The sequence below is a fragment of the Mirounga angustirostris genome, unplaced genomic scaffold, assembly GCF_029215605.1.
Source record: "Mirounga angustirostris isolate CCGP_5_RB_7025 unplaced genomic scaffold, mMirAng1.0.hap1 SCAF_17, whole genome shotgun sequence".
Taxonomy (NCBI): domain Eukaryota; kingdom Metazoa; phylum Chordata; class Mammalia; order Carnivora; family Phocidae; genus Mirounga; species Mirounga angustirostris.
In genome coordinates this window covers 26,231,696-26,244,713 of record NW_026991725.1, presented here as the reverse complement: position 1 = coordinate 26,244,713, position 13,018 = coordinate 26,231,696, and the positions used below count along the sequence as shown (strand labels likewise).

The 13,018-nt window shown below is 51.7% G+C and overlaps 1 protein-coding gene and 1 pseudogene across 1 annotated transcript; both read left to right on the top strand.

Annotated features, from left to right (window-relative positions):
* Window positions 1-2,876: 2,876 nt before the first annotated feature.
* On the top strand, window positions 2,877-7,972 carry LOC135363025 (keratin-associated protein 4-12-like). Its single transcript, XM_064583308.1, has 3 exons — window positions 2,877-3,147; window positions 6,738-6,989; window positions 7,818-7,972. The coding sequence occupies exons 1-3, from the start codon at window positions 2,877-2,879 to the stop codon at window positions 7,970-7,972; spliced, it is 678 nt and encodes a 225-aa protein (XP_064439378.1).
* A 2,561-nt stretch (window positions 7,973-10,533) lies between these two features.
* LOC123842213 (keratin-associated protein 9-9-like) lies at window positions 10,534-11,001 on the top strand (annotated as a pseudogene).
* Window positions 11,002-13,018: the final 2,017 nt, after the last annotated feature.

Sequence of the window (13,018 nt, the reverse complement as noted above, 5' to 3'; positions counted from 1 at the left end):
ACGTGAATTTCCTGATAAACCCCGCACTGACCTGCATCCCATCTGGTGTTCGTGTCCTTGTACGGCATTCGCGATGCAACGATTTATGTACAGGTCCCATACCACATACACTATCCTTTTGGGGCCTCATAGACTCCCCACAAATTCATATCTCCATTTGCAGATGAGGAAATCTTGGGACTTGTTGTCACAGAGCTGACAGGGACACACTTGGATGCCAGGCTGCAACTCCTGCCCTTGCTGAAGGGCGCTCCCATTCCCATCTGCAGGCGAGTAGGCAGCGCCCTGGGCCTGAGCACCAGCAAGAAGTTCGTATGAGTGTCTTTGTGGGACCACGGTGGTCCTGTTCTCCTGTAGGAGGTGCAGGCGATATCTGGGACCAAGGGGTAGATGTCCGGGTCCTACCACTCAGGGACCGCCAGCCCCATGGGAGGGCAGCGGGCCCTGCCCTTTAGAGCTCTTAGGAACACAGGGACCTTTTCGTTTCCTCAGGCGTCGTCCAGCCCCTCAGGCACTCCTCTGCTTCACAGATAGGTGAGCCTGCAGTGGCCTCCTGACTGAGGGCCGCAGCTGCTCACGCATGGCCCGTTGGGTCATGGAAGTCCCCTTCTGGTTGGGCCTCGTGGTCCTCAGGACCCACTGGCAGGGTACAGAGGTGTCAAGCAATTTTCCGCCAAACACATCAAGCTCCCCACCCGCAAGGCGATGTGGCGTCGTGACCAACACGTTACCAAGAAAAGGAAGGAAGGACGACATTAGGGCCAACAGCCCGTGCACTGGGCGTGGAGGATGACTCGGAGTAGTCCATGGCCTCTGAACCGTCTACGGGAACCAAACAACCTCCAGGGTTGGGGGAAGGAACTGCGAAGGGTTCCAGGGAAGTCAATGTGCCGCTCTGGGAGCGGAGCTTAGGCGGGAATGGGCGGAGGGCAGGCGGAGGCCAAGTGAGGAAGAAGAAAGAGAAAAGAGCATGGGCATTCACAGGACTCACGATAGCCAGAGGCCGGCGCTTCCGGTCCCGAACTAATGCATGATGCTGCCTCGGCGCTCAGGGATGTGAGGCTGGATTCCGGCTCTGAGAGGAAGAGCACACATAGGCCCTGAGTCACCTCCCGGGAGCAGTGGAGGGACCTCTGATGAGCTAGGAAGGCTCCTGTCCGGGACCCACGCCAACGCTGAAGACCAGCTATGCGCGAGGCTCTGGACAGACTGCCAAGACCAAACACGCCTCCTGCTGGTCCTTAGGACCTGGGCGTTTGCCCTGATGACGTGAGGAACAGACACGACCTGGGTTGCTTCCTACTTGCTAAGTATTGGCCAAATGCTTCATGTACATTTTCTTTAATTCTTGAAGTAATTTTCAACACAGGCATCAGGGTTCCCATTGCAGGGATGGGGAAATCAAGGCTGAGGTGGGTAAAGTCATGCCGGAGTTTGGTATCTCCCAGAAGCTACTCTGAAGAACAGCATCCAGGCATGTTGTTTCTTTGGCGAGGGCCGATCCCACTGGTTGGAGCGTGGGACAGTGACACAGGGAAGAGGCACTACGAGTCCAGCGTGCCAGCTTGCAAGTGCAGCTTAAACCTGAGAGATATATCAGAAATGATGTAGCACTCTCATCGGGCTTCTCCTAATTCAGCAACAACGGATCTGGAGTCTTTATAAACCAACTCTCCAGAAGCATCGGTTGAGCGTTTCTGTCGGCGTGTCACGCACCAGGCAGCGTGACATTCCGCTGTGGCATGAAAACAGCCATTAGGCACAGAGATGCCGATGCGGTGGGTAGAAACTGTCCCGAACACAGGAAGATCTGAGATAAATGGCTGGCCTATTGAAGGCATTATCTACGGTCTACAGTCTACGGTCTTCTCCACTCAGACCCAATCTTTTCTTCTTAATGATGGTGGCCAGGCACAATTGGTACAAGAGGGAGGCAGAGGAGGAAGAAGAGGGAAGAGAGGAGGAGACGGGAGGCAGGGAGAGAGGAAGGTAGACGGAGGGAGGGAAGGTGGGAGGAAGAGACAACAGTACGTGTGTAGTCGGTGCATTAAGCAGCTCACTCTGCTTGTTGAGGACTAGAGTCACCAACTCTTCCTGGTTTTCCCAAACTGCCCCAGGTATATCACTGAACGTCCCACATCCTCTAAAAGCCCTCGTTTCTGGGTGAATCAGGACTGCTGGTCACTCAGGAAGTTCGGTGACGGATGCTTGCCTGGTCTTGGTGTACCACTGCTGTTTCTATCCACCTGCTTGATTCTGCCTTGACATATGGAAGAGGTGAAGCCCCATGTCTTCCACCCAGGTGTCTTTGATTGAACTGGGACACTGAGGTGGGGTAGGGTGCCACAAGAGACAGATGCTGTGGGAGTCTGGAATCAGGCTTTGTGGGGAAACCGACTTGGGCTCAGGCATGATCCCAGTTCATCTCTATGAACATACCAACAACAATCATGCCCCTCATCTCAGGGATAGTCCTAATCTACATGCAACCTAAGGACCAACACTGGGGAAGGACCACTAAACTGACTCGCCAACCACTTCCCAGGCCAGGGGGAGTTATGTCACGTGATGAAATTATTGAAACAAGAATGATGCTTCTGATGGGACCACCTTGTTGTCATCAGGAAATGTCTCCATGAGTTATTCTCAATTAAGAAACACGTTAAGCACTTATTTTCGAAAGATTCATAACATTCGGGAAAAAAAACTTCCTCTTCTTCAATTCCCAAACTATTAGGCAAGCAACGTAAACAACAACAAGACAGTCAGGCCCATTGGTCCAAATTTGGGGATCCAGTGCATAAAAGCCCCACAACAAGAGGACACAACAGAATCTGAGAGACTCACCACTGAACAGAAGCTCCACCCGTGACACCATGACCGAGTCGTGCTGCTGCTCCCCTTGCTGCCAGCCTACGTGCTGCAGGACCACCTGCTGCAGGACCACCTGCTGCCAGCCCAGCTGCTGCGGGTGCGGCGGCAGCGGCTGTGGACAAGGCGGCAGCGGGTCCAGCTGCTGCGGGTCCAGCTGCTGCCAGCCTTGCTGCTGCCCCCCAACTTGCTGTCGGACCACCTGCTGCAGGACCACCTGCTGCCGGCCCAGCTGCTGTGTCTCCAGCTGCTGTCAACCCAGCTGCTGTGGGTCCAGTGGCTGTGGACAACCTTGCTGTGGGTCCAGCTGCTGTCAGCCAGCCTGCTCTACCCGCGTGTACTGCAGGAGAACCTGCTACCTCCCCACCTGCTGCTGCCTGCCTGGATGCCTAGCCCAGGGCTGTGGACCCAGCTGCTGCTAGCCTGGTTGCCAGCCAAACTGCTGCCGCACCACCTGCCGGAGGACCACCTGCTGCCACCCCTGCTCCATGTCCAGACGCTGCCAGCCTTCCTACTGCTGACCGCCTCACCAAGAACCACCATCTGCACGCAGCACTGATTTGCCATTTGGGAAACAAAGACACCGCCAAATGTTACTGAAAGCCAGCATGCAATCGCCAACATTTCTGTTACTCATCTGCCTGTTCCAAAGCCTCTGAATCAGCTTGATGAAGTGGGGACCACTTCTCCTGATTCTCTTCTTCCTCAGGTCTTGTGAGACCCTGCCAGCTTCAGGCCTCCAGATACAGAGTCAAGAGGAGTCAAGATCTCTGCTTTGACTCCGTAGTCAGGGTCTTCATCCTGTCTAACTGCCTTTGAGAAATAAATCCTCTTGCTTGATTCACGTTTTGGCACCTATCAATGTCTGCACAACTATGTTTTCTTTCTCAGTGCACTCAGAGAAATGCTGATTTCTTCCGGTCATGATCCTTTTGAATGTCTCCCTAGACACAGGGAATCTCACGTGAATTTCTTGATAAACCCCGCACTGACCTGCATCCCATCTGGTGTTCGTGTCCTTGTACGGCATTCGCGATGCAACGATTTATGTACAGGTCCCATACCACATACACTATCCTTTTGGGGCCTCATAGACTCCCCACAAATTCATATCTCCATTTGCAGATGAGGAAATCTTGGGACTTGTTGTCACAGAGCTGACAGGGACACACTTGGATGCCAGGCTGCAACTCCTGCCATTGCTGAAGGGCGCTCCCATTCCCATCTGCAGGCGAGTAGGCAGCGCCCTGGGCCTGAGCACCAGCAAGAAGTTCGTATGAGTGTCTTTGTGGGACCACGGTGGTCCTGTTCTCCTGTAGGAGGTGCAGGCGATATCTGGGACCAAGGGGTAGATGTCCGGGTCCTACCACTCAGGGACCGCCAGGCCCATGGGAGGGCAGCGGGCCCTGCCCTTTAGAGCTCTTAGGAACACGGGGACCTTTTCGTTTCCTCAGGCGCCGTCCAGCCCCTCAGGCACTCCTCTGCTTCACAGATAGGTGAGCCTGCAGTGGCCTCCTGACTGAGGGCCGCAGCTGCTCACGCATGGCCCGTTGGGTCATGGAAGTCCCCTTCTGGTTGGGCCTCGTGGTCCTCAGGACCCACTGGCAGGGTACAGAGGTGTCAAGCAATTTTCTGCCAAACACATCAAGCTCCCCACCCGCAAGGCGATGTGGCGTCGTGACCAACATGTTACCAAGAAAAGTAAGGAAGGACGACATTAGGGCCAACAGCCCGTGCACTGGGTGTGGAGGATGACTCGGAGTAATCCATGGCCTCTGAACCCTCTACGGTAACCAAACAACCTCTAGCGTTGGGGGAAGGAACTGCGAAGGGTTCCAGGGAAGTCAATGTGCCGCTCTGGGAGCGGAGCTTAGGCGGGAATGGGCGGAGGGCAGGCGGAGGCCAAGTGAGGAAGAAGAAAGAGAAAAGAGCATGGGCATTCACAGGACTCACGATAGCCAGGGGCCGGCGCTTCCGGTCCCGAACTAATGCATGATGCTGCCTCGGCGCTCAGGGATGTGAGGCTGGATTCCGGCTCTGAGAGGAAGAGCACACATAGGCCCTGAGTCACCTCCCGGGAGCAGTGGAGGGACCTCTGATGAGCTAGGAAGGCTCCTGTCCGGGACCCACGCCAACGCTGAAGACCAGCTATGCGCGAGGCTCTGGACAGACTGCCAAGACCAAACACGCCTCCTGCTGGTCCTTAGGACCTGGGCGTTTGCCCTGATGACGTGAGGAACAGACACGACCTGGGTTGCTTCCTACTTGCTAAGTATTGGCCAAATGCTTCATGTACATTTTCTTTAATTCTTGAAGTAATTTTCAACACAGGCATCAGGGTTCCCATTGCAGGGATGGGGAAATCAAGGCTGAGGTGGGTAAAGTCATATCCGAGTTTGGTATCTCCCAGAAGCCTCTCTGAAGAACAGCATCCAGGCATATTGTTTCTTTGGCGAGGGCCGATCCCACTGGTTGGAATGTGGGAAAGTGACACAGGGAAGAGGCACTATGAGTCCAGCATGCCAGCTTGCAAGTGAAGCTTAAACCTGAGAGATATATCAGAAATGATGTAACACACTCATTGGGCTTCTCCTAATTCAGCAACAAGGGATCTGGAGTCTTTATAAACCAACTCTCCAGAAGCATCAGTTGAGCATTTCCATCAGCGTGTCACGCACCAGGCAGTGTGACATTCTGCTGTAGCATGAAAACAACCATTAGGCATAAAGATGCGGATCTGACAGGTAGAAATTGTCCCAAACACAGTAAGATCTGAGATATATGGCTGGCATATTTAAGGCATCATCTATGGTCTATGGTCTTCCCCACTCAGACCCAATTTTTTCTTCTTAATGATGGTGGCCAGGCACAATTGGTACAAGAGGGAGGCAGAGGAGGAAGAAGAGGGAAGAGAGGAGGAGACGGGAGGCAGGGAGAGAGGAAGGTAGACGGAGGGAGGGAAGATGGGAGGAAGAGACAACAGTAAGTGTGTAGTCAGTGCATTAAGCAGCTCACTCTGCTTGTTGAGGACTAGAGTCACCAACTCTTCCTGGTTTTCCCAAACTGCCCCAGGTATATCACTGAACGTCCCACATCCTCTAAAAGCCCTCGTTTCTGGGTGAATCAGGACTGCTGGTCACTCAGGAAGTTCGGTGACGGATGCTTGCCTGGTCTTGGTGTACCGCTGCTGTTTCTATCCACCTGCTCGATTCTGCCTTGACATATGGAAGAGGTGAAGCCCCATGTCTTCCACCCAGGTGTCTTTGATTGAACTGGGACACTGAGGTGGGGTAGGGTGCCACAAGAGACAGATGCTGTGGGAGTCTGGAATCAGGCTTTGTGGGGAAACCGACTTGGGCTCAGGCATGATCCCAGTTCATCTCTATGAACATACCAACAACAATCATGCCCCTCATCTCAGGGATAGTCCTAATCTACATGCAACCTAAGGACCAACGCTGGGGAAGGACCACTAAACTGACTCGCCAACCACTTCCCAGGCCAGGGGGAGTTATGTCACGTGATGAAATTATTGAAACAAGAATGATGCTTCTGATGGGACCACCTTGTTGTCATCAGGAAATGTCTCCATGAGTTATTCTCAATTAAGAAACACGTTAAGCACTTATTTTCGAAAGATTCATAACATTCGGGAAAAAAAACTTCCTCTTCTTCAATTCCCAAACTATTAGGCAAGCAACGTAAACAACAACAAGACAGTCAGGCCCATTGGTCCAAATTTGGGGATCCAGTGCATAAAAGCCCCACAACAAGAGGACACAACAGAATCTGAGAAACTCACCTCTGAACAAACAGAAGCTCCCCCTCCACCCGTGACACCATGACCGAGTCGTGCTGCTGCTCCCCTTGCTGCCAGCCTACGTGCTGCAGGACCACCTGCTGCAGGACCACCTGCTGCCAGCCCAGCTGCTGCGGGTGCGGCAGCAGCGGCTGTGGACAAGGCGGCAGCGGGTCCAGCTGCTGCGGGTCCAGCTGCTGCCAGCCTTGCTGCTGCCGCCCAACTTGCTGTCGGACCACCTGCTGCCGGCCCAGCTGTTGTGTCTCCAGCTGCTGTCAACCCAGCTGCTGTGGGTCCAGTGGCTGTGGACAACCTTGCTGTGGGTCCAGCTGCTGTCAGCCAGCCTGCTCTACCCGCGTGTACTGCAGGAGAACCTGCTACCTCCCCACCTGCTGCTGCCTGCCTGGATGCCTAGCCCAGGGCTGTGGACCCAGCTGCTGCTAGCCTGGTTGCCAGCCAAACTGCTGCCGCACCACCTGCCGGAGGACCACCTGCTGCCACCCCTGCTCCATGTCCAGACGCTGCCAGCCTTCCTACTGCTGACCGCCTCACCAAGAACCACCATCTGCACACAGCACTGATTTGCCATTTGGGAAACAAAGACACTGCCAAATGTTACTGAAAGCCAGCATGCAATCGCCAACATTTCTGTTACTCATCTGCCTGTTCCAAAGCCTCTGAATCAGCTTGATGAAGAGGGGACCACTTCTCCTGATTCTCTTCTTCCTCAGGTCTTGTGAGACCCTGCCAGCTTCAGGCCTCCAGATACGGAGTCAAGAGGAGTCAAGATCTCTGCTTTGACTCCGTAGTCAGGGTCTTCATCCTGTCTAACTGCCTTTGAGAAATAAATCCTCTTGCTTGATTCACGTTTTGGCACCTATCAATGTCTGCACAACTATGTTTTCTTTCTCAGTGCACTCAGAGAAATGCTGATTTCTTCCGGTCATGATCCTTTTGAATGTCTCCCTAGACACAGGGAATCTCACGTGAATTTCTTGATAAACCCCGCACTGACCTGCATCCCATTTGGTGTTTGTGTCCTTGTACGGCATTCGCGATGCAACGATTTATGTACAGGTCCCATACCACATACACTATCCTTTTGGGGCCTCATAGACTCCCCACAAATTCATATCTCCATTTGCAGATGAGGAAATCTTGGGACTTGTTGTCACAGAGCTGACAGGGACACACTTGGATGCCAGGCTGCAACTCCTGCCCTTGCTGAAGGGCGCTCCCATTCCCATCTGCAGGCGAGTAGGCAGCGCCCTGGGCCTGAGCACCAGCAAGAAGTTCGTATGAGTGTCTTTGTGGGACCACGGTGGTCCTGTTCTCCTGTAGGAGGTGCAGGCGATATCTGGGACCAAGGGGTAGATGTCCGGGTCCTACCACTCAGGGACCGCCAGGCCCATGGGAGGGCAGCGGGCCCTGCCCTTTAGAGCTCTTAGGAACACAGGGACCTTTTCGTTTCCTCAGGCGCCGTCCAGCCCCTCAGGCACTCCTCTGCTTCACAGATAGGTGAGCGTGCAGTGGCCTCATGACTGAGGGCCGCAGCTGCTCACGCATGGCCCGTTGGGTCATGGAAGTCCCCTTCTGGTTGGGCCTCGTGGTCCTCAGGACCCACTGGCAGGGTACAGAGGTGTCAAGCAATTTTCTGCCAAACACATCAAGCTCCCCACCCGCAAGGCGATGTGGCGTCATGACCAACATGTTACCAAGAAAAGTAAGGAAGGACGACATTAGGGCCAACAGCCCGTGCACTGGGCGTGGAGGATGACTCGGAGTAATCCATGGCCTCTGAACCATCTACGGGAACCAAACAACCTCCAGGGTTGGGGGAAGGAACTGCGAAGGGTTCCAGGGAAGTCAATGTGCCGCTCTGGGAGCGGAGCTTAGGCGGGAATGGGCGGAGGGCAGGCGGAGGCCAAGTGAGGAAGAAGAAAGAGAAAAGAGCATGGGCATTCACAGGACTCACGATAGCCAGAGGCCGGTGCTTCCGGTCCCGAACTAATGCATGATGCTGCCTCGGCGCTCAGGGATGTGAGGCTGGATTCCGGCTCTGAGAGGAAGAGCACACATAGGCCCTGAGTCACCTCCCGGGAGCTGTGGAGGGACCTCTGATGAGCTAGGAAGGCTCCTGTCCGGGACCCACGCCAACGCTGAAGACCAGCTACGCGCGAGGCTCTGGACAGACTGCCAAGACCAAACACGCCTCCTGCTGGTCCTTAGGACCTGGGCGTTTGCCCTGATGATGTGAGGAACAGACACGACCTGGGTTGCTTCCTACTTGCTAAGTATTGGCCAAATGCTTCATGTACATTCTTTAATTCTTGAAGTAATTTTCAACACAGGCATCAGGGTTCCCATTGCAGGGATGGGGAAATCAAGGCCGAGGTGGGTAAAGTCATGCCGGAGTTTGGTATCTCCCAGAAGCTACTCTGAAGAACAGCATCCAGGCATGTTGTTTCTTTGGCGAGGGCCGATCCCACTGGTTGGAGTGTGGGACAGTGACACAGGGAAGAGGCACTACGAGTCCAGCGTGCCAGCTTGCAAGTGCAGCTTAAACCTGAGAGATATATCAGAAATGATGTAGCACTCTCATCGGGCTTCTCCTAATTCAGCAACAACGGATCTGGAGTCTTTATAAACCAACTCTCCAGAAGCATCGGTTGAGCGTTTCTGTCGGCGTGTCACACACCAGGCAGCGTGACATTCCGCTGTGGCATGAAAACAGCCATTAGGCACAGAGATGCCGATGCGGTGGGTAGAAACTGTCCCGAACACAGGAAGATCTGAGATAAATGGCTGGCCTATTGAAGGCATTATCTACGGTCTACGGTCTACGGTCTTCTCCACTCAGACCCAATCTTTTCTTCTTAATGATGGTGGCCAGGCACAATTGGTACAAGAGGGAGGCAGAGGAGGAAGAAGAGGGAAGAGAGGAGGAGACGGGAGGCAGGGAGAGAGGAAGGTAGACGGAGGGAGGGAAGGTGGGAGGAAGAGACAACAGTACGTGTGTAGTCGGTGCATTAAGCAGCTCACTCTGCTTGTTGAGGACTAGAGTCACCAACTCATCCTGGTTTTCCCAAACTGCCCCAGGTATATCACTGAACGTCCCACATCCTCTAAAAGCCCTCGTTTCTGGGTGAATCAGGACTGCTGGTCACTCAGGAAGTTCGGTGACGGATGCTTGCCTGGTCTTGGTGTACCGCTGCTGTTTCTATCCACCTGCTCGATTCTGCCTTGACATATGGAAGAGGTGAAGCCCCATGTCTTCCACCCAGGTGTCTTTGATTGAACTGGGACACTGAGGTGGGGTAGGGTGCCACAAGAGACAGATGCTGTGGGAGTCTGGAATCAGGCTTTGTGGGGAAACCGACTTGGGCTCAGGCATGATCCCAGTTCATCTCTATGAACACATCAACAACAATCATGCCCCTCATCTCAGGGATAGTCCTAATCTACATGCAACCTAAGGACCAACGCTGGGGAAGGACCACTAAACTGACTCGCCAACCACTTCCCAGGCCAGGGGGAGTTATGTCACATGATGAAATTATTGAAATAAGAATGATGCTGATGGGACCACCTTGTCTTCATCTGAAAACGTTTCTGTGAGTTAATGTAGATTAGTAAACACATTAAGCACTTATTCTCTTAAAATTCATAACAAAAAGTGGACTTTCTCTTCTATCAGCTCCCAGTGACTATGGAAAAGGATGTAAACAACAACAAGGAAAGTCCTGCTCTTGGTCCACACTTCAGGGTGTTCAGTGTATGAAATCTCCAGAATGTAAGGAGGCCCCAGTCAGAAACTGAAAACCTCACCTCTGAACAGAAGCCCCCTCTCCACCTGTGACACTATGACCAACTCGTGCTGCTGCTCCCCTTCCTGCCAGCCTACGTGCTGTAGGACCACCCGGTGCTGGCCCATCTGCTGCGGGTAATGCGGCAGCTGTGGAGAAGGCTGCAGTGGGTCCAGCTGCTGTGGGTCCCACTGCTGCCAGCCTTGCTGCTTCCGCCCAACTTGCTGTCAGACCACCTGCTGCAGGACCACCTGCTGCTGGCCCAGCTCCTGTCGTTCTAGTGGCTGTGGACAAACCTGCTGTGGGTCCAGCCGCTGTCAGCCAGCCTATTGTACCCCCGAGTTCTGCAGGAGGACCTGCTACCACCCCACCTGTTGCTGCTTGCCTGGATGCCTAGCCCAGGGCTGTGGGTCCATCTGGTGCTAGCCTTGCTGCTGCCCAACCTCCTGCCACACCACCTGCCGTAGAACCACCTGCTGCTGTCCTTGCTGCATGTCCAGCTGCTGTCAGCCTTCCTGCTGCTGATTAACTTGCTATAGACCCATCACTCAACAGATATATATTTCCTACACCATCTGCCAAAGTTACTGTCTTGCAAGAAGTCGCTCCCTAAACTTTACTGGGAACACATGCTTACACTGCACCTTGCTGTCATCTTTTTCTGCCATGCTTAAGTGTCTATGGAGGGGATGCAGTGTACTTCAATTCTATCTTATTCTTATTTTCTCTTGATCACTGTAGGAATTGCTGATCACTCCATTTGGTCAATTCCAGATGCTGGTCAACATCCATTGATTCACACTCTGCCTCAGAAAAGCAATCATCACGTTTCACCTCTATGGCACTTAAACACTTTCTTCTGAGTGTATATTTAGCTCTCCACAGTGATCAATAATGATCATCTCTTTAGACATATGCATTATATACTAGTATCTTCTGCCAGGTTACAAACTCTTCACAATGCCTTTGAACTTTCTTCCTTCTGTTCTTTCCTAAAAATAATCTGTATTATCCTGCTTCCAGGATGTGTTCGTTTGTGTGGTTTTTTGTTTGTTCATTTGCATGTGTGTTTACAGCATTTCCTTTATGAATTCCTTTTTGAAGTTTTACTTTTGGGCTTCATTATATATTTATCTCATTCAGTTATCACAATTGTCCTACTAATTAGGCAGAGCCAAGATTATTATTCCATTATCATTCTCAGTTTAGGGAGCAGGAAATGGTTTACTATACTGTGAATAATGGACAGAAGCAGGTCCTTTGATTTCAGGTCAATGACATTTTTATTTACATCTTTCTATAAATAGAAATAACACTAGTGATGGGGCACAGGGAATGCATACAGTTTGAGTTGTTTCTCTAACAATGGAAATAATTATATCTTTCATATAGAGAACCATTTCAGTCTACAAAACTCTTCCTAAATATTCTTCCCACCTTTTTGACCATAGAGACTGCCTCTAAGAGTTTTAGTTAATGAAGGGAGGCTTTAATTACATCTTCTCTGGATTCCAATCTGCCACTAGTGCAATCTGTTACCAAAAGCAACATGAATATCATTGGCACATAAGGTGTTCCTGGCTCTTTTCTTGCCTGGAGGAATCTGTTCTTTGATGTCATGGATTGGCATGCTGGTATCATTTCACTTATCTTTTTTTTTTTTTTTTAAATATTTGAGAGAGCGAGCATGAGCAGGGCAGGGAGGCAGAGGCAGATGGAGAGAGAATCTCAAGCAGATTCCACGCTGAGCACAGAGCCCAACTTGGGGCTCAATCTCTGAGATCATGACCTGAGCCAAAACCAAGAGTCAGATGCTTAACTGACTGCGACACCCAGGCACACCTCATTTCATTTATCTTAACAGAAACTGAGATGAAGAATCACTCTTGGAAAGCACACAAGCTCAGGTCACAATTCCTGGGCTCTCAAACTTTGAGGCAATTTGGTCTCCTGACCTGGACATTGTTAAGTTTGTAGAGTCCTGATAATTGAGGTAACCATGCAGTAGGCATATAATGCTTTGATCCAATCATAATCTTTGGGCTGTTAATGGAAAGAGAACAATTTCCTGTGTCTCTATGAGATAAAGACACATAAGCTAAAGGAAATCAAAATCAGAATTTTTAGGAAAAAGGAGAAAGAAAAAAAAGGAGCAGGGACCCCTGGGTGGCTCAGTCAATTAAGTGTCTGCCTTCAGCTCAGGTCATGATCCCAGGGTCCTGGGATCGAGTTCCACATCAGGCTCCTTGCTCGGTGGGGAGCCTGCTTCTCTGCCTGCCACTCCCTCTGCTTGTGCTCTCTGACAATCTTTAAAAAAAAAAAAGAAAGAGAAGGAGCAGAAAGGATGCACTATTCAAAATCAAGATGAACATTAGGTTGGTTCCCAAATGGAGGAAACCTGGATCTTTGGATGAAAAGCTGAATAATAGACAATAGCTAAGGCACCCAGCAGTATAAGGGTTAAGAAGGCTCTGTGCAGAAAATAAGAAGTTTTGATTATGGCCACTTTTTTTTTTTTAAAGATTTTATCTATTTATCTGTC